Raw genomic sequence first — 19,337 nt, forward strand, 5'->3', positions numbered from 1 at the left:
CAAAATCCTTCCTTCCAAACTCTGTTCCTGCTAAAATCCTTCCTTCCCAATTCCCTTCCTGCTAAAATCCGGTCTCCTGAATCCCTTTCCTGCTCAAACCCTTCCTCCTGAGCTCCCTCCCTGCTAAAATTCTTCCTCCTGGACTCCCTTCCTGCTCAAATCCTTCCTTCCAAACCCTCTTCCTGCTGAAATCTTTCTTCTTGAACTCCCTCCCTGTTCAAATCCTTCCTCCTGAATCCCTTTCCTGCTCAAATCCCTTCCTCCTGAGCTCCCTTCCTGCTCAAATCCTCCCTTCCCAGCTCCCTTCCTGCTCCTGCGAGGAGCCTTGCTGCACAACCGACAATAATCCTTTTGGGGCGTTATAAAGTATTTTAGTTATTTCCTGCCTGCCTTTACCCATCAGCAGCCCAGCTCGGCTCATTGTCGGTGAAAGCTGAACCCACGCGTGCGGGTCAGAAACCTGAGAAACACCTGGCAGGGGGTTATGGCCCTAAAGCCTCCCTTTCGGTTTCTTTTTGCAGCAGGGAGCCGAGTCCCACGGGGGGCAGCAGCGGGGTGGGAGCAGGCGAGGGGCGCGGGGTGCCCGTGGGCAGCTCGGGAAGAAATTTCGGCATTTCCCTCGGCGGGTTTCACTTCGCCTCTTCCTGGCCTTAACGGCGCTCATCGGCGCGGTTTTGGTGCAGGCCTGAGACGAGAAACGAGCTGTGGTTTTTTTTTTTTTCTGCGTGGGGAAAGGTTTCCGAAGCGTCCCCAGCCCATCTCAAAGGAGGCTGGAAACGACTTTGCGAAGTCGTCCGTCCCTTTCTCTTCCCGTTAGCTGAGCTGCAGTGAGGTGACTCTGATCTCGGCGATGCGGCGCTTCGCTTCTGCGGCCGCCGTGACCGCCGCCGGGCCCTGCTGGCTCAGCACCGCGCCGCGGGCTGTGGGGCAGCCTCTCCCGTGGCTGCGAAACGAAGCTCGGCCGTAATTAGTGAGCGAGTTAGGCGCAGGGTTTGTGTGCAGAGCAGTGAAGCATCGCATCCTTTCTTTGCACGCATCTCGTGCTCACAGATTCAAACACTGATGCAGGCTTCGTTCCGCCAGGAAAGCTCCTAGACGCATCCCCGTGAGCCTAAAGAAATTCCTGACAGAGGGACCCGGGCTGCTGGTGCTGAGGCTGGGCGAGGTGAGGTGTGGGCACTGGAAGCCAGAAAGTGAGCAGGGAAAGTGAGCCGGGTGTGCAGGCAGTGGCAGGGTGCCCTGAGCACCCCCCATCCCGCACCGTGCACCCCTCATCCATCAGCTCCAGGCCTGGGCTGTGACCCCCTTGCCCTCCCCGCTGCCTTTTTCCCCAGCAGGGCCAGGATCTGAGCATCTGGGGCTAATTCTGGCCCCTCTCTGGGGACACCCCACGGAGGCACCGCTGAAGCGTTGCTGCGTGACCGAGCCCGTGTGCATGTGGGGCCGGTGACGCTGAGCCCCGCCACGGCCTCCCTTGGTTTTCCCTGCTGAGACGAAAAGTCCTCGATCTCCTTGATCGCTGAAATACGGTGAGAGCGACGCTGGAGGTGCAGCTCGGGAGCAGCCGGGGCTGGGGAATGCCCCGAAATCTCCCCTCCGCCCTTTGCTCGCTGCCGAAAGCCGCTGGCAGTGTTTGCAGGCGCTGGGGCCGGGCCGGATCTGGTGCTTCACACACATGGGGGGAGGGTTTGCGGCTGGGGAGGGAGGCAGCCTTGTTTGCTCTGTCTGCACCTGCTTCCTCTCGCCTTCTCTGCGCTTCTTTGGGGCAGCTTTACCTGGGGCAGGCTCAAAGGCTCCTGCGGGGACAGGGAGCTGCTGAGCTCTGCGGTGCTGGCACAGCCGGGAGGGAGCTGGAGCTGGGGTCTGCAGGAACACCCCCGGGGAACAGGAGAGGCTGGGGTGAATGAACGTGGTTGCATGGATAATTTTGTGGTCCCAGGGTGCGTGGGCACCGCCGGAGCCGTGCGGCAGCCGCGGCGTGGCTCGGCTGCCGGGAGCACGCTGGGCTTGCACAAGCAGAGAGGTTTTGGGGCAGGGCCGGAGGAGCTGAGCTGTCCTTGCAGCTGGGTGTGGGAAGCCTCTGGGACCTGTAACTTCTGCAAAGCAGCTCTTGGAGACGGACAGGTCGTGATAAATCCATCTCCTCACGGAGCTATGGAGAAGAGTTGGAAAAAGACCAGCAGCTGCAGGCTTCTGTGCTCTGGAGAAGCCCCTGGTGGGGCTTTGAGCACCCGGTGGCTCCGTAAGCAGAACAGTGCCAGCAGCCCACCCTGAGCACGTCCCCACGTGCAATACTGCAGCCCGTGCAGCTGGGGCCAGCACTGACCCCTCAGCACCAAACAGGCACGGCAGGACCGTGCCTGGGAGCCTGGCACCGCTGACGGAGGCTGAGCACAGCCCCTGGGCACGCATCCTGCTCTGCCTTTGCCTCCCGTCTGCCCGCCCCAGGCAGGGCTGGGTGCTGGCCGGTGCCCAGCGCTGTTTGCCTTCAGCAGAGGCTGTCCCAGCCCCGGCCTGGGGATGGCTGCAACTCTGGGAATTTTTTTTTCTCGAGCAGGAAGCTGAAGCATTTCCTCCTCCAGCCGCAGCTGATTCTCGCAGAGCGAGTTTTGCAATCCCATAGGTTTCTATTCTCGCAGCGGGGAGGTGCCTCCCTCCACCTTACAGCTCTGTTTGCTTGTGTTGTGTTTTTTGTGTGTGTGGTTTTTTTTTTTTTTTTTGCATCTGTCAGTGTTTTGCTGCCGGCAAAACAGGTCCCAGCGGCCGGGTGGTTTTTGGGCAGAACCAACGGCGTCGTCCCTGCCTCTCATGCGCAGCCCTTTGCGCAGAGCGGCGCCGGCGAGGTAGGAGGCTGGGAGCTGCCTGCCAGGGCCATGCTGGGCCGTCGGCGTCCCCGTGCACTGCCAGGAGCGGACGGACGGACGGACGGACGGGCATGGTGGTGGGGCCGGGCAGGGGGATGCGAGCAGCCGCCGGGGTGACCTCTGTGCTTCCCCGCAGCGGCGGTGCAGGCGATGCAGAGCACCCCCAACTACCTCTGGAGCACGGACGACCTGCTGGGCCAGGGTGCCACGGCCTCCGTCTACAAAGCTCGCAACAAGGTGAGGGGGTGCCAGGGGGGGTTATAGGGGGTGGCGGCCACCCCAGGACCACGGTGCCCCCATGCCCCAGCCCTCCTGCCCCGCAGTATGGGGATGCTCCGCTCGCCCTCGCCATCCCATGAGCCGCAGCTGCCGGCAGTGCTGGGGCTGTTTGGGTTTTATTTTCATTTTTTTCCCGTGGCTGCTTCCCCCAGCAGAGCGCTGTGGGGTGAGGGCCGCTTTTAGGGCTCGCTGGGGCTCACAGTGTGGGTGCTGCCGGCCCGGCACTCCCCTGCATCGCGGCGGGAGCTGCTCTGGGGAATGCCCAGAGGTTTTGAAAACCCCATCCATGGCGATTTGCATACATCATGCAAACACTTGCCAGGGCTGGAACAGAGACTTTCAGCCCCACTGGCCTTTGAAGTTTATTAAGCAAGCTGCCTCTGCAGGGCTCGGGGCTGCGAGGATGCTTTGAAAGCAGCCCTGTCCTGCAGAGAGCAGGCGGGGGCTGGCTGCCTCCAGCCCCACCGTAAACCTGTGACAACAGCATAAACACGCTCCCACCGAGCACATGGGCTTCAGAGGCAGGAAGCAAACAGAGCCGAGCAGCATCTCTGGCTTTTGCAACGTAGACAGCAAAGGCTGAGGAAACCTGTTAAGAAAGCGAGCTCTGTTGTGAGCACAGTTTGCATCCAGAGCGGGCTGTGAGAGCAGTGCTGGAGCTAACGCAGTTGGTCGGGGCACAGGCAGGGTGACGCTCCATTTCCTTTTTCTCCTTTTCCTCTTTTCCCAGAAATCAGGGGAGCTGGTTGCTGTGAAGGTCTTCAACAATGCCAGTTACCTCCGCCCGCAGGAGGTGCAGATGAGGGAGTTCGAGATGCTGAGGAAGCTGAACCATAAAAACATTGTCAAGTTATTTGCCGTGGAGGAGACGGTAAGCGGGGCCGCGGCTCGGAAACCACGGGGCCAGCAGTGCCAGGACAGGGACAGCCGCCCGCGCCCTCACCGCCGCTCCCCGCTGCAGGGCAGCAGCAAGCAGAAGGTGCTGGTGATGGAGTACTGCTCGAGCGGCAGCTTGCTCAACGTCCTCGAGGACCCAGCGAACGCCTTCGGCTTGGCCGAGCCCGAGTTCCTCGTCGTGCTGCAGTGCGTGGGTGAGCAGGGGCCGCGTGCGTCCATGTCCCCATCCCCGTCCCCATCCCTATCCCCATTTCTGGGGCTCTGGGATGGGCTGGGACCACACGGTGCTGGGGTTGTGGGCATTTAGGGCAGCCTGTATGGTCAGAGATAACACCTGGGACAGGTTGGGTCGGCGAGCACTGCTCTGGGGAAACCTGAGGATCTCCGTACCCAACAGCAACGGGACTGGGCTGTGCTTCCCCACCTGCTCGCTCCTCGTCTCCGTTTCCCCAAAGTCACGCTGGTTCCCATTAATGCACAGCCAGCCCTGGGGCCTGTCCCTGCTCTGGTGCTTCTTTTACCCCTGCATTCACCCAAAGCCCGCTCGAGCAAAGAGCTCTGAGCCCACGCTTCCCTCCTCGCTCCCAGTGGCAGGGATGAACCACCTGCGCGAGAACGGCGTGGTGCACAGGGACATCAAACCCGGCAACATCATGCGGCTGGTGGGGGAAGACGGGCAGAGCATCTACAAGCTGACGGATTTTGGGGCCGCCCGAGAGCTGGAAGACGACGAAAAGTTTGTGTCCGTCTACGGGACAGAGGAGTATCTCGTGAGTACAGCACGGGGCCGGTCTGGTGGCTGTGGGGTGTCCTGGGGGGACCCAGTCCCCATCCCTCCAACAGCCGGGCGACTCACGGGGAGAAGCGGTGACCTGCAGAGCCCCAAGTCAAAGGGGCCATGAGTTTCGAAGAGAGGGGGTCAGCATTTTGCTTGCAGCACCCCAGGCCGTGTTTTCTTTTGGGGTCGCAGCAGAAGAGGCCCAAAGGAGCAGTTTTAAATGCCCCAGGGCAGCGCCGCTCTCTGCTTCGCCCCTCCAGCACCCGGACATGTACGAGCGAGCCGTCCTGCGCAAGCCACAGCAGAAGGCCTACGGCGTCACCGTCGACCTGTGGAGCATCGGCGTCACCTTCTACCACGCTGCCACCGGCAGCCTGCCCTTCGTCCCCTTCAGGGGACCCCGCAGGAACAAGGAGACCATGTGGGTACCGGGGGGCTCGGCGCTGTGCCCTGGGGAGGGGGCGCCGCGGCTGGGGGCTGCAGGACGAGCTGGTGGCGGCTCAGTGCCTGCCTGCAGCACCCTCTGACTGCAGGGTAGCTCGATCCTGTAAAACCCAGAGAGCCTGGAAACGTAGCTCGTGGCTGGCCGCACGCTCTCGGCGGTGTGGGGAGCATACACAGCATGGTGGGGGTCTGTGTCCGTTTGTCCTGCTGACCCCCATATGCTTCCTCAGGGGCTAAACAGTTGAACGAGAAGTTAGGGTTAATGTTCCTGTGAAACTTTTTGACTATTTCTTGAGCTGTTCTCTATCTCTGATTTATTTTTGTAAATTGTGCCCTCCCCAGCCCACTCATGCACTCTCCTTTCCCTCTTTGCTGCACCCGGGGGCCGTGGTGCCCAGACGGATGTCTCCCGGCTCCTTTCTCCCGCGAGGACAAACCGAGCCGTTTCCTCCCCCCAGGTACAAAATCACCACCGAGAAGCCCCCCGGGGCCATCGCGGGCGTGCAGAGGCAGGAGAACGGGAGCATCGAGTGGAGCTACGAGCTGCCCGTCACCTGCCAGCTCTCGGCGTGAGTGTCCCCGATGGTGCTGCGGGTCCTGCATCCTGGCCCCGCTCCCCGTGGGGCTGCAGCTGCACCCTGCCCCTGCCGAGCCCCCTACCGTGGCTCATGGTTACACCGATAGGCACAAAACCTCTCCTCGTTCTCCTCTTGCTGCCGCAGGGGGCTGAAGGACCAGCTCATACCCATCCTGGCCAATATCCTGGAGGCGGATCAGGAGAAATGCTGGGGGTTCGATCAGTTTTTTGCAGAAACCAATGACATTCTGCACAGGATCGTGGTCGACGTCTTCTCCCTGCAGCAGGCTTCCTCGCATCGCATCTACATCCACTCCTACAACACGTAAGGACCCCCCAGGAGAGGCTGGGTGAATTTGGGAATTGAGCTCTGGAGAGGCCCCGCTGGCCTCTGCGCTGTTTTGCCACGAGGAGATGCTTGCAGCCTGCTAAAGCGAGGGAAATCTGAACACAAACCTTGCAGCTCATTCCCCATCCTTACATTTTTATTTTTTTTTCGTTTTCAGTACCAGCAAGTTTTTAGACGCTGTCTTCAAACAAACGAGCATAGCTCCCCACCATCAAGAATATTTTTATGAAGGTCACCCGTACGAGCTGGATCCTAACCTGCAGGCCCACAGCTTCTGCAGAACCACGCAGCACAACCCCCTGACCCTGCTGAGCTCCGCCGAGCAGCCAGAAGAGGTGGTGGGAGTGAGATACAGAGACCGTGAGTACCCTCGGCGGGGACGCACCGCGGCGTTCCCCGTCCAGGGGATGGGGTGGGCGCTGTCAGAGGGGTTTGCTTGAAGGATCGTCCTGATGGAGTCCAAGGCAGAGCAGGAGGTGGCAGGGCGATGGTGCTGGGGCAGGATTAGAAGGTTTCAGGGTCAGTTCCCCCCTAGATGTTACCGTGTGTGCTCTGTGGCTGCCCCCTTTGCAGGCAGCTCGTGCCTTCACCCACGTTTCCAAAATACCTCGGAGAGCTGCTCTAAGCCTCGAGCGTTGCAGCTGCTCCTGTTCCTGACATCCTGAGCAGCTCGGGGGTTTGTAGGGCTGGCAGGAGCCGTCCCTGCCGGTCTTCCCTGAAGCCCCCTGGCTGACTGCTCTCCGTCTCTCCAGCGGCGCTCGACTTTCCGAAGTTTGTCCCCAAGGTGGACGTCGTGGCCGACTGCAGCACCGCCAAGGTAGGTGGGGATGGCCACAGGGAGCCTGGCAGCGGGGACCCAGCCACTGGTACCGTCCCTTTCACAGAATCACAGAATTGTAGGGGTTGGAAGGGACCCTGAGAGATCATCGGGTCCAACCCCTTTGCCTTGCAGAGCGCGGTGGGCACTGTGCACCAGACGCTGCGGATCGCCCAGGCGCTGCGGCGCTGCCAGGAGCTGGTGGCCAGGGGCCTGCACTGGGTGATGTGAGTGCCGGGGCCGCCCGTCCCTCCCTGTTCCACCAGGAAATTTGTGTTAAGGGTTGAAATGCTCGGGGTTTTCCAGCCTCTGGCGGGCAGTGGGGGCACTGGGAGGGAGCACAGCGTCCCCAGGCTAAGGACGCAGGTGCCAGGCTGGAAGGGGACTGCACCCAGGTGGGGGCTCAGTGTTTGAGGATGTTCCTGCCCCCCCTTCGCTACCTTTGGGTCACTTTTTTCAGTCTGGGAGATGCTGAGGAAAACATCATCATCATCATCCTCGTTATTAAAATCTTCATTGTGCATTTTCAACATCTTATGCATTCCCCTGGGGCAGGAGCTCCTTGCGCCGTGCCTGCGCGGTGCCCACCGACCAGCACCCTCCCAGCACCCTCCCAGCACCCTCCCACCCAGCCCCTGCGCCCCTTTCAGTGCCCCCAGCCCCTCATTTTCCAGCAAGCAGCCAGGGGGGGAGCCACAAACTGAGCCCTGGCACTGCCGGGGCAGGCAGAAAACAGGACGGGCTGTTTTCTCTCGTGGCAGCGGGAACCTGAAATCAGAGTGCTCGAGGGTTTTGGAGCAGAGGAGAGGGGTGAACACGGTGCTCACCAGCCTGCAGCTGATGGAGGTGAAGACCCGCGGGCTGTAAGTGCAGGGGTGGCTCTGCCGGCCTGGGTGCTGGGTACTGGGTGCTGGGACCAGGGGCAGGCAGGACCCACAAAGGCACCGGTGCAGCAGCCTGGGGAGGCACCGATGCTGCTGCCGTCATCCCCACATCGCAGCTCAGATATGGGGCTCTCAAAGGTGCCTGGATAATCAGAAATAAATTCCAGGAGTGAGCTGGCAGCTGGAGCACAAGAGGTTTTTTTTGCTCCTTGTGCAGACTGGGTGGGAAGTGAGCCGCCCTGGCTGCTTCTCCCTCTTTGCTTCAGCTTTTAATTTCCAGGCTCTGGTTTTGTGTGAGCCCAGAAGGAGTCCTTGGGATCTGGCTCCTGCTTGGGGTTTTTGGGCTGTTGCAGCCCACGACCGCAGAGTAAGCGCAAGGAGGAGGCAGGTTTGGGGGGGGGGGGAGCTGTGCCCAGGTGCTGTGCTCCCCCTCCAACCAGCATGAGCCAGCTCATACAAAATTAGCAAATTTGGAACAAATGGGACACCACGGGGTGAGTTTTTACCGATCAGCTCTTTGCATCTCGTGGCTCTGGTTGGGTACCTGAACTGGGACTTATTGCCTGAGCCCACCACCGCCCAGCTCCCCCAGGGACGTGTTTCTGTGCCCAGGTGATGGTTTATTCATTTTCATCCCTGAATATTCAGGAATATTCCTTTTCCTCAGGTACGAGGCTCTTCCTGGAGGCAGCGGGCTGCCGGCTCTGAAGGACTTGGTCGTGGTGAAGACCCGGCTGCAGAGGGTGAGCACCAAGGCAGGGGCTGGGAGCACCCATGGGTGCAGGCGGCACCGGCAGCAGCCAGCCCCCACCTCCCTTCCCCACCTGCAGGTCGTGGAGGAGCTTTCCCAGTGCTCCCACAGCATCTACGACTTCCAGGCAGCACTGGATGGCATTTTGTCTGAGCTGGTGCAGCATGGGCAACAAGCGCATGAAGACAAAAGGTTTGTAGAGCGGCTTTATCAAAATACCCGTGAAGGTTTTGCTGTTTTCGGTGTGATTTCAGGGCCGAGCTGGGTAGCCAGGGGAGGGTACCCCAACCTCCTAGCTTTCCTCCTGTGGCCTCACGCCTCCTTCCCTGTCCCCGTTCCGCAGCATCCAGCAGATCGAGTGCTGCCTGGAGAAGATGCAGCTCATACACAAGCAGTTCAGGAAGGCCAGGAACTGCCCGCGTGAGTGCCGGGGTGCACCTGGGGGGCTGCCCAGCCAAGCTGCCTGCAGCAGCAGCGTCCCTGCACCGACCTGGGGGCAAAACAAATTATTTCCCTGCTGGTTTCTGTACCATGACAGTAATCCCAGGGAATGAAGCCCTGAACCCCCCCCCCCCCATGATCTGGGCACTGTGAAGTTGCCCATTTATTGGGTTATGAACACAAAAATGCGTGGAGCTTGCTCCGGCAGGTGACCCGTGTCTTTCCTCCCCCAGGGCTGGGCTACAACGAGGAGCAAATACACAAGCTGGACAAGTAAGCAGCACCCCCTCCCCTTCTGGCCCCAAACTGTTGCCAGGCGGACATTTGGCATTTCTGAGTGCATCTCAAGGGGGTGCAAAATGTTCCTGGGTCATTCGTCTCGAGAAAGACCTAAGCACCTGTGGCAGGTGGTTTCTGTGCTGGTTCCTCCGTGCCGGACCTTCCTGCACCGTGCAAAAACCTCTGCGGAGCTGGGGCCGGGGAGCTGCCAGGGGGCAAAGAGCCCTGTGGGGGACAGGAACATTTCAGGCCAGCTGCTCCCACTGTGCTCGCTCAGTCTGGGGCTCGTTTATTCACTGAAATGCTCATTTAGGATGTGTCTGTTTCTGGGAAAGCGCTTTCGTACCTGCCTGACTTTCCCTGGCGGCACAGCGCCCGTGGGGCTTTTCTATCTTCAAAAATTCTCCTTTCATTTTCCGTTGAAAGAGGGGAATTGAAATCTGTTCTTTGTCGTGCTTTGGTTTCATTTTCTTGGCACCACCGCTTGCCCAGTCCCTCTTCCCCCGTTCGGGAGCCAGCTTCAGTTCTACTGATATTTAACCTGGGGTTTTCATTTTCGTGCCTTTCAAGAAATAACGTCTGCTCCCTTCCCCGCCTTGTCTCTCCTGGTTTCAGGGTGAATTTGGGGCATTTGGCCAGGAAGGTTCTGCTGATTTTCCAGGACGAGTGTGTGCGGCAGTACCAGGACGTCCTGGCCCTGCACGGCAGCAGGATGAGGTACCAACACACGGGGTTTGGGGCTCCCGGCCCCCCGCAGCCCCGTGGGACACCGGGCGGGCGAGGGGAGCTTCCCGTAACCCTCCAGCAGCAGCGAGGGCTTCAGGCCTCGGAGAAGCTCTGTGTGCCCGTTAGCAAACCTTCTGTGTATCCACTTTTTATCCTATACCAGGCTCTTTTAAGGCTGAAACCAGCCCTGTCCAACACGAACTTGCAGCTCCCCTTGATGCAGCTGGATTCCCTCCTCGGTGGTTATTTTATCAGGACAGAATTCCTGCTGAGACAAAGGGATCTGCCCGTTAGGAGAGATTTTATGTTGAGTGGTGTTCGGGGAATAATGCAAAGAGCAAATTAACCTGCAGTGATTGAGCACAATCCACTGCCTATTACAGCAAGAAAGGAGCGGGGTGAGGGGGAGGCGTTTACAAGAGGAGGATGTTGCAGAAATTGCATTTTTATTGCAAGGTTGCTTGTAGAGCGGATCGTCCATTCCCATGGGTGTGAGTGGAAGGAGAATGATTTTCTACAGTGCCTTAGGATCGAACCCGGCTTCTGACCTGGTCCCAATTTCTGGCATGGAGCATCTGCATTAGATTTACTTCTGGGGGGCTTTTTAGGCCGGGGGTTTGTCTGAGATGCCCAGAACGTGCCCAGGGGCAGCGGGCAGCGTCGGCGCTGCCGTTCCCCTGCGCCCTCCCCTCTCCAGCCTCAGCGGGCGAAGCTGGGGGATTCCCTCTGCAAACCCTCACCATGGTGAGGTTTTGGTTTTGGGACAGAAATTATTACCCACAGTGGGGGCTCACCTCCTGCCACATCCCTTCACGCTGCTCTTAAATCTCCCCTTGACTCCGGGGGGAGCTTTGTCCCAGGATGAAATCCGTCCCCGCAGCACGAGCCCCGTCTGCGCCCAAGCAGGGCTTCAGCTTTTACTCAGGGGAAGGAGAAAAGCTGCTGCTTGTTTTCCTGGAGTATTTTTGCATCTGTTTTTCTGTCCTTAGGCAGGACGCATTGTGAGTCACAACTGGATATTTAAAAATTGTTTTTGCTTCAGTTGTAATTGCCTTGTTTTGAGTTTCTTCCTGCTGGCAGCGAGGGTTTGCGGTGAGGTGGCTGTTTTCTGGGGACCAGAGGTGGACCATTCACCTTAAATATTCTTCCCTTTTTTTTAAAGGCCAAACCAAACCTTTTTTTATACTACAGCTGTGTCACTCCTGGGGCACCTGCTGGCTGTGTGGCCCCGTTGCCCCAGAGCTGGCAGGATCAGGGGATCAGCCCCAAAACCTGAAGGGGTTCCCATGGGCTGGAGCCTGGGCAGGGTGGGCTGAGGGGGGAATTTCCTGGCCTTCACGGGCTTCAGGTGTGAAAGGAGAGCCCAGCGGTGGGGTGCAAAGCCCAGTGCCCACCTTCAATAGGAGCTCAGTCCTCTGCGGGGGACAGAGGAGCTGCACCTCAGGCAGAAGCGATGCTCTGGAGCTGGCCCTGTGTAAGCCACGCTTCCCCTAGTTAGTTTGCTGTCGGTGCTGTTCGGACGGCCTCGCCTGTGGCGGCTGCAGCTACCACACCGTGGTGACTCCTTTGCTTTCCCTCGGGATTTTAACTCCGATCCAGCACGGTTTGCAGAAAGTGATGCAAATTAAAACAAAAAAAATATATCTGATAAGCCCCATCGCTGACAAACGCTGACCGGAATTTTTGCCGCTGTTTTCCTTTCTAGGAAGGTGTGCGAGACCAAAAAGCATCTGAAGAGGCTCAGCAACCGCATCAGCACCTGCGGCGTGGAGGCGATGGAGTGCCAGGAGTGCCTGCAGCACGTAGGTCCCCGCGCTGCCGCCCTGCTCGGGAGGGAAGCACCGGGCACATTTCAACAACTTGCTGCAGATTTTTGGAGTTATGCTTGGAGTTTTGGGAGTTTGCTTTGCTCCACTGAGCAGAACAAGGGTTGGGTAAACCTTTGGCTATGGCACTCTCAGTCCAAAACTGACTGCGTGGCGCTGGGCAGTTAGTTTGTACTCAGCAGGCAGGAAATTGCAGCGGTAGAAGAGACGATGTGTCACCTCCAGTTGTCGCGATGGATTATCTGACACCTTGGAGCACAGCCACCGGTCGATGCCCTTTGGTTAGGTCATTCTGCTTCTCCTGAAGAGGTGGTGTGCTGGGTGTGACCATACACGTGTCATTTCCCCAAGCATTTGGTCACCCTCTGCTCCCTCGGCTAAGCAGGGTGCCCACGGAGAGGCTGCGCACACGCAGCACCCGTGGATGAGACAAGAGCGAGCATCTCGCTGGGTGCTGGAGCTGCCAAGTGTCTCCATCTCTGCAGGCGTTGGACACGTTTCCCCAGGTGGCCGTGACGGAGAAACGGAGCCTGGCCCTGGTCCCCCCGGTGCCTTCACCCGTCCCCCTGAGCCAGGCCCGCCGGGAGATGGCTTTCCAGTGAGTGTTGGAAGAGGGCTCGCGGACATCCTGATGCCGTGGGGACAACGCCACTGCCTGCTGCTCGTCCTCAGCGTGAGCTGTGGGGCGGCGCTGGGGCGAGGGTTCCGGCTCTGTAGGGCTGGTCTAGGGCTGGGGCTTCCCGGTGTCATCCCAGCTCAGTGACCATGGTTTGGGGCATCCCTGCTGGTCACCCATTGCTTCTGCTTCTCCAGGGGGCGGCGGTCGCTGGGCAGCCCCCGTGTAAGTCCCTCGCTGTGTGTCCGGCAGGATGCAGGAGCTCCTGGAGCAGATGAAGTCAGTGACGTGCGACCTCCAGTTCAACAACAGCATCATCGAGCGGTGAGTGGGGTGGATCCTGCCCAGAGGGTGAGGACAGGCGGCGATGCCCCGCAGGGTGCTGCGGGTGCTGCCTGGGGGCTGGGGGACGAGCGCCCCGGTGCCGTGTTGGGGACAGCTGAGCCCGGCGCCGAGCACGACCACAGCCACCGGCACGGCTCTTCCAGCAGCACCACGTTTGCATCATCATCTGGCAGCAGGAGAGGGTTTATCTTTCTTGGAAATTGAAGCATGATCTACCGCAAATGCTATGCAATGCCTACCGCCCTCCTTCCAGCCCTTCTCCATGCTGCTCAGTGCTGTCAGCTGCTGGCTGCCGTGCAGAAGCCGATGCTTTCTGCTTCTGGACGAAACCCCCTGCAAAATCCCACTGCTGGCAGCCCCCCCCTTGTGTTTCTTCCTTTTTAACCTTCTCTTGAGGGTCTCAGTGCAAACCAACACTATGGATATCCATATCAAAACCTCAAAGAACTTCAGGTTGTATTTTGGAAGAAAAAAGGAAACCAGTGTTTCACTTCAGCTTGGCTTCTATAGGACCAAGCGTGCTGTTGCGGCACATCCACCGTGAATAAAAGCAGGCACAAGGGGAGGTCTGGTCTGCTTACGGCACGAAGAACTCGCAGCAGCAGACACAGGAATGAGCCCAGCCACTGGTGCCCAGCCCACGCCGCGGTTTGGGACTGCACGAGCCCAGCCCAGCCCTCCCCAGCCAAATCCTTTGATTTTGTTCCCGCAGGCTGAGCGGGGCTGCCCCCACTCCCGGCCTCTGAGGACACAGCGGATTTGCAGGTGCTGAAGCAAAGCGCTGCTGGCAGCAGGGAGCACCCACAGCACCTCGGGTCCAGAGCTGTGCACGAGTTGGGCGCTCGCGTCTGAGGAGCTCCCCCCCGATCCTACCTCTCCGCTCCATCACTTTGCACAGTTCTCCGGTGAAAACTTGATGAGAAAGTTGGCACAGCACGAGGGTTTTTCCTTTTGAAAAGTGCTTGAAGGACTTCATGGTTTTCTAGCTTCTCTGTAGCACGATGTCGGATGATAGAGAGGCTAGAAATTATCTCTTGCCCATTTCGGGATTGATGCCCCCGTTAACATTCCCGTGCTCACTGATGCCTCGCGGGCTGGGGCAGAGCCCAGGGCAGGGGGATGCTGCACCCGATGGAGGAGAGGCCGGATCCGGCCCAGGACGGCTCCAGCGCTGCCCGCAGGGGGCTCGGGGTGCAGCCGCCGTCCCTGCCTGCCCTCCTCCTGCCTCCCGGCCTTGTCCCCAGCCCAGCCCCGTCCCGGGCTGCTGATGGCAGCAGGCGCAGGAAGCTGGGGGAGGTTTCTCTGTTTTGGTGCCTTTCTATAAATGTAACTGAGATCGGTGTTTATGGACGCGTCTGTGCGTGTGTGTGCGCCTTCTCCAAACAGCCCTCACTGAAACGTCTCCATCCTCACCTGGGGTGTTAGTAAACGCTGAGGCAAGATGGCTCCCCTGAGAGAAAGCAGGCATACTTCTTTTGGGTGAAAGACAAAAAGAAATCCTAAACATCCACCTCATTAATAAATACAGGGGAAAATGTGCGTTCATCTGAGGAGGTGATGACAGCCTGGGTGGCAGGGTGCAGCAGGGATGGGGACGGGGTGGAGATGGGGACCAGGGGACCAAAGCAGGCAACCTCTGGGCTTGATGGGGTTGTCTGAAACTGCCCTGGGAAGGATGCAAGCAGAAAGCTCTCCTCTTAAGCCCCAGAGGAATAGCACGGATGGGGATCGCATTATTCCCTCCTCACTGACAGCCGGAAAGCGCCCAGAATGGTGAGGACGGGCCCTGCTGCTCTGCATCAGGGCTGCACCCAGTCCTTTGTTGGGGAATGCATTATGCTCCGAATTTCCTACTGTTTTCTGACCTTGGGTGTTACGAGAAGCCGTAATCCTCTGGTTATCGGCTGAGTCAGCTGCTCGCCTGCAGCTCAGTGATACGGGAAGCCCGGCTTGTCAGACTGCGAGCCTGCGATGGTATCAAGGAGCTCTTTGTGGGAAGCATCGGGTGTGCCACCCCCTTTGTCCACCTCTTCCTGCCCATCCCTGGGGTGATTTATGGCTTGTGACAGATCCCACAGCCCGTGGTGCTGCAGAGAGCCCGGGCTGGGTGACAGCAAAGGGCCTGGGCTGCCGGGAAGCCAGGCAGGGTGGCACCCGTGTCCCAGCACAGGGGACGGGGTCAGGCAGGCTCCAAGGCAGCTTTTACACCCAGAGGGTTCCTGGCAGAGACCAGGCAGAGTTCCCCGGCTCTTCCCACCCCTTGCAGACACACCGAGGGCATGCACACACATATCAGTGTCCCAGACCCTGCTCCTCACCCTGGGAAGGGTGAGAACTAACAGGGTGTGGGGTGGCAGCCGGTGGCCCCCCTTTGCTCCTGTGGTCTGCGAGGTGGTGGCTGTGCTGGTGAAAGGGGATTTAGGACATGTTTGGATTCATTCTGTCTCCCTGCACGAAGCCCATGGCCGTGTGTTTGCCTTGTCACCACCGCTGGCTGCTGGTGCTCGGGGAGGTTGGAGCCGGGACTTGGGCAGCGCCGGCACCAGCAGAGCCCAGGGCGGCTCCGTGCAGCTCCCGGTGGTGCCGCTGGAAGCAGAGGCTGAGCCATTGTCTGGGCAAGCAAACGCGTCTGACTCAGCCGCGGCGGGGATGCTCAGCGTGCCTGCCCGAACCTGTCCCTCGGCAGAGAACGAAACACCCAGATCTTCCCTTCACCCTTCCTCCAGTTCCCTTCCCAGCACGTTTTCTGGAGGTGACACGTGTTGGCTCAGCCAAAAGCTTTCAGCCAAGTCCGGGCCTGCCGGGCTGCTCTGGTCCCCGAGCTCCTGCGGGCCCCAGAGCTCGTCCCCAGCCCTGGGACCACAGAACTCGGCCAGCGCCCGGGGTCAGAGCGGCACCACGGAGGGGCAGAGGGCTGCCTGGTGTGGGTCAATCCTTGGATTGACCATGGCAAAAATTTCCAGCCCCTACTGGGAGATGTATGGTGGCACAAGGAAAAAACAGCGTGCCCCTGGAGCTGACCGACCTCTGCCCAGGTCTCAGCAGGGATGTGAATTTTGCAGGGGGACAGTAGGCTTCAAGGTGCACACCATGGCTTGAAGGAGCAAGGAGCAGCAGCTCCGGGACTGTGCCTGGCTTTGCTTTCTTGTAAGAACAGGCTGAGAGTGCCAGGAGCTGCCCCTGCACAGGAAACTGCTTCTGAGTGGTATTTGGCACCAAGTCTGAACGTTCCCATTCATTTTAATTGTAAAAACCAACATCCTGACTGTCAAACCCAACGGCTTACTGTACATGTGGTGGAACTAAGCCATCACTTAAAAACTTTTCCCCTGCAAATTATTTTCTAGGATTCTCCTAGTTTTATAACTAATGTTATCTTTAATCCACCCCAAATTCACTGACATCCCCCATCGGAGCAGGGCAGGGAGCCCAGGCACTTGCTCGGGTTCAGTGGAGCTGGGCTGATTTGGACCAGCTGAGCATCTGACCTGGAACACGTTTGGCTCTAGCAAGAAGGGATTTATGTCTTGGCACAGGAAAAAAAAAATAAATAGTTTTTACTACCAGCCCTTGCCGTGCTTAAACTGCCCTAACACAGCAGCTGCAAAGGGGACTCCCAGAACCAAGGCTGACTCCTTGTTCTGTTCATGGTCAGGGAAGAGGACAGGACGAAATACCGACTTTGGGGGAAAACACTTGCCCAGGAATAAATCTGCTGCTGTTCTCAAGCAGAAGCAGAGGAGGCATGAAAGTGAATCAGGATCCCAAACAGGGAAGAAAAGGACCTTACAGATATTAATCATGCTACTTAACACAGAACAAATCTCGAATTTTGTAGGCTGTATAAATCCTTTAGTTTTAAGCTCTTACCGGTGACTGCTTATGGCACTAGTCTTTTGTAACTCAGAGCCAGTGTTTTAATCCATCCTTCAAACTAAAATCCTCCAAAAGGACTTAAATATCTTTGGCTCATCTTGTCCTTGGGAGTTCGTGAAGATACCACATTCAGCATCCCGAAGCCAGGGCTCACACAGCCCAGCACCGCGCTCACTGCAGCTGTCGCTTCACCTGGCTGCTCTCACACAAACCAGAGGAGCACAGGCGTGATTCTGCCCCAGCTACGTGTTTCAAACCAAAGCGAATGAGCACCGCAGAGAAGGGATGTACTGGTGGTTCGACAGCTAGCCCAAAGCCTGGGCAATGCGTGTCCTGCATGGCCCAGGGTGTCCGGAGGGCTTGGCAAACCAGACACGGCTATCCTTGGCACCGCAGTGCTGGAGCCTGCTCAGATCCACTCCAGAAATTGGCCATAATATTTTCCCTTTCACTTCTCCCACAACCACAAAAGCCTCAGCTGGGAGAGATAATTGCTTCGGCTCGCAGCCCTCAGCGGCGCTCCAGAGCCCTGCTGGCATTTCAGTGGGGAAAGGGAACTCGCTCCAGCTGCCCTTGCAGCCGGGTCCATGCATTCAGTCTGAGCTAGAAGAGGGTTTGCACCAGCCTGTGTGGCTGCACCTGGGTTTTAGTGTCCGTATATAAAGCAGCACCTTAGACATGCTCCTACTGCTCCTGGGGGGGCAAACCTGGGGATGGGGATGGGGATGGGGATGGGGATGGGGATGGGGATGGGGATGGGGATGGGGATGGGATGCTGCCGCCCCCACCAGCTCTGTGCTGAGGGCTGCCCGCCCCAGCTGCAGCACCAGGACCGGGGGTGCTGTGCGCTGCCCCCAGCCAGCATCGGGCCCACGGGGAGCCGCGTCCCGTGGGGAGGGGTCTCGGGAGAGCGTGGGGGTGGGGGTCCCACGGGGAAGGGTCTTGCTGGGAGAACCCCCCCGCCCCCGGGGGAAGGGGGATCCCTTTCCGTGGGGGGAGCAAGGGTGCGGGGAGAGGTCCGGAGGGTGGCTTTGGGGGCGGCCTTCGCGGCGGGGGGTTCCCCGTGGGAATCCCACGGCGGCCGCTCCCACGCCCCCCCCCGGCCCTGTCTCCTCCCCGGGGCCGGGCCGAGGCGCCTGCGCTGCCCGGTGCCGGGAGCCCGTGGCGCGGCCGTGGGCTTGCGAGCTTTTGGGGCCGGGGGGGGGTGGGCGTTTGGGGCCGTGCCCCCCTCCCGGCACCATGCGGCGGCCGTCGGGCCCCGCTCCCAGCGCCCCGGAGCCGGGGGGCGGCCGGGTGCCGGGGAGCCCCGGCGGGGCGAGGGGGGCGCGGCGGTTGCGGCGGCGCGGGGGGGTCCCGCGGCTGCTGCCCGACGTGCGCAGCATCTTCCCGGCCCCCGGGGAGCCCCCGGAGAGCGGCCGCGGCCGCGGCCACCGCTTCGTGCCCCGCGCCCTGCGCCGCGGCTGGTGCGACCTGTGCGGAGCCGCCGTGCGGGAGCGCGCCCTGCGCTGCGACTGTGAGTGCTGCCCCCCCCCCCATCCCCCTGAACCCTGCTGAACCCCCCCCGCTGCCCAACGCACCCTGCTGCCCACCCCCCTGCTGCCCCCTGCACCCCTGCTGTCCCCCCCTCCCGTTGCCCCCCGCACCCTGCTGCCCCCCGCCCCTGCTGCCCCCCCTGTTGCCCCCTGCACCCCTGCCCAGGGGCTCCATCCCTCCCTGCCCTCCCCTCCGCCTGCCCGACTTCGCCGCCCCACTCCCCTGCCCGCTCCCACCCACACCCCCCCGGCCCCCTGCAACCCCCCCCCGGGACCCCCCCAAAGGTGACGGGTGCAGGGCTGCGGGAAGCGGAGCTTTTCGGGGAAAGCTGGGGTTAGCTGCTCATTGCCAGGGCCGTGAAGGGCTTGGTGTTATTCCCGGGCAGCAGATCTCCCCGGTTAGTGGAAAGGGTTCGTGTCTGTAATGCTTTACGGTGGGGCGTAAATCCCTCCAGAAATAGAAGGCTTTTCGGGCACCTTGCTTTGCCCCGACTCCCAGGTTAAGGTGCTTGTGCCACCGAGGGTCTGAGCTGAGGTGCGTGCTGTGCCCATCCGGCGCGTGTCACCTCTGTGCTGTGTCCTGCAGGGGAGGTCACCACTTCCCTCATGTGGGAGGGGGCTCCCCGCCACCAAATGGGGTGGCCCAATTGGGGCTGGGGCTGCTCTCAGGCCACGGGGCACACGCACGCCCTGCGTGTCCTTGGTGCAGCCCCGCGGTGTGCCAGGGAGGGGGAGCGAGGGGGCTGGGGCAGAGGAGGTTTGGTAACCCCCCTCACTGATAACTTGGGGGCAGCAGATTGCTCCAGACACAAGGAACGCAGGTGCCATAAATCAACTACAAGTACCAAAAAAGCTGCATCTGGTGCCAAGTTCTTCCAGGGAAAGCGCCCCGACCCCAGAACTACCAGCGTGTGTCAGTGGGGTGCTTCAGTCCGGGGGCTTCTCCTGCCCGAGCTGTGTGCTCAGCCCAAAGGGAAGGGTTTGGTGCAGCAAAGAGCCCTTCAGAGCCGGTTTGTCTCAGCAAAGGCTGAGCACCAGCAGTGCAGGGAGCAAAAT

At 59.9% G+C, this 19,337-nt stretch overlaps 2 protein-coding genes across 7 annotated transcripts in view; both read left to right on the forward strand.

Annotated features, from left to right (window-relative positions):
- The first annotated feature begins 1,002 nt into the window (after nucleotides 1-1,002).
- Nucleotides 1,003-14,219, forward strand: IKBKE (inhibitor of nuclear factor kappa B kinase subunit epsilon). Of its 6 annotated transcripts, XM_066983183.1 has the most exons (23): nucleotides 1,003-1,165; nucleotides 1,338-1,529; nucleotides 2,754-2,843; nucleotides 3,001-3,101; nucleotides 3,874-4,014; nucleotides 4,105-4,234; nucleotides 4,629-4,810; nucleotides 5,079-5,239; nucleotides 5,721-5,831; nucleotides 5,985-6,164; nucleotides 6,346-6,548; nucleotides 6,941-7,005; nucleotides 7,141-7,232; nucleotides 7,767-7,868; nucleotides 8,557-8,632; nucleotides 8,720-8,832; nucleotides 8,984-9,060; nucleotides 9,315-9,354; nucleotides 9,976-10,077; nucleotides 11,792-11,888; nucleotides 12,398-12,510; nucleotides 12,726-12,852; nucleotides 13,586-14,219. In XM_066983183.1, exons 4-23 carry the CDS (start codon nucleotides 3,015-3,017, stop codon nucleotides 13,643-13,645), a joined length of 2,259 nt encoding a protein of 752 aa, XP_066839284.1. In that variant the 5' UTR covers nucleotides 1,003-1,165; nucleotides 1,338-1,529; nucleotides 2,754-2,843; nucleotides 3,001-3,014; the 3' UTR covers nucleotides 13,646-14,219. The 6 variants fall into 6 exon arrangements, 5 of the variants coding, with proteins under 5 accessions (XP_066839284.1, XP_066839286.1, XP_066839283.1 ...); XM_066983185.1 differs by lacking the exon at nucleotides 2,754-2,843; XM_066983182.1 differs by lacking the exons at nucleotides 1,003-1,165; nucleotides 1,338-1,529 and having other exon boundaries at nucleotides 1,572-2,843.
- A 3,709-nt stretch (nucleotides 14,220-17,928) lies between these two features.
- RASSF5 (Ras association domain family member 5) overlaps nucleotides 17,929-19,337 on the forward strand; it is a 29,326-nt gene continuing 27,917 nt past the window's right edge. Inside the window, exon 1 of the mRNA XM_066982846.1 lies at nucleotides 17,929-18,262. Within this exon, the coding sequence (XP_066838947.1) occupies nucleotides 17,989-18,262 (274 nt within the window). The 5' untranslated portion in view covers nucleotides 17,929-17,988. The remainder of the gene's footprint in view (nucleotides 18,263-19,337) is intronic.

The sequence above is a fragment of the Anser cygnoides genome, chromosome 25, assembly GCF_040182565.1.
Source record: "Anser cygnoides isolate HZ-2024a breed goose chromosome 25, Taihu_goose_T2T_genome, whole genome shotgun sequence".
Classification (NCBI taxonomy): Eukaryota; Metazoa; Chordata; class Aves; order Anseriformes; family Anatidae; genus Anser; species Anser cygnoides.

What these genes read in the sequence shown, in the direction of transcription:
- IKBKE (XM_066983183.1), top strand. Translation starts at nt 3,015, where the DNA reads ATGCAGAGCACCCCCAACTACCTCTGGAGCACGGACGACCTGCTGGGC. An exon ending in TCTACAAAGCTCGCAACAAG is followed by an intron (nt 3,102 to 3,873) that starts GTGAGGGGGTGC and finishes CTCTTTTCCCAG; the next exon opens with AAATCAGGGGAGCTGGTTGC. An exon ending in CGCAGGAACAAGGAGACCAT is followed by an intron (nt 5,240 to 5,720) that starts GTGGGTACCGGG and finishes TCCTCCCCCCAG; the next exon opens with GTACAAAATCACCACCGAGA.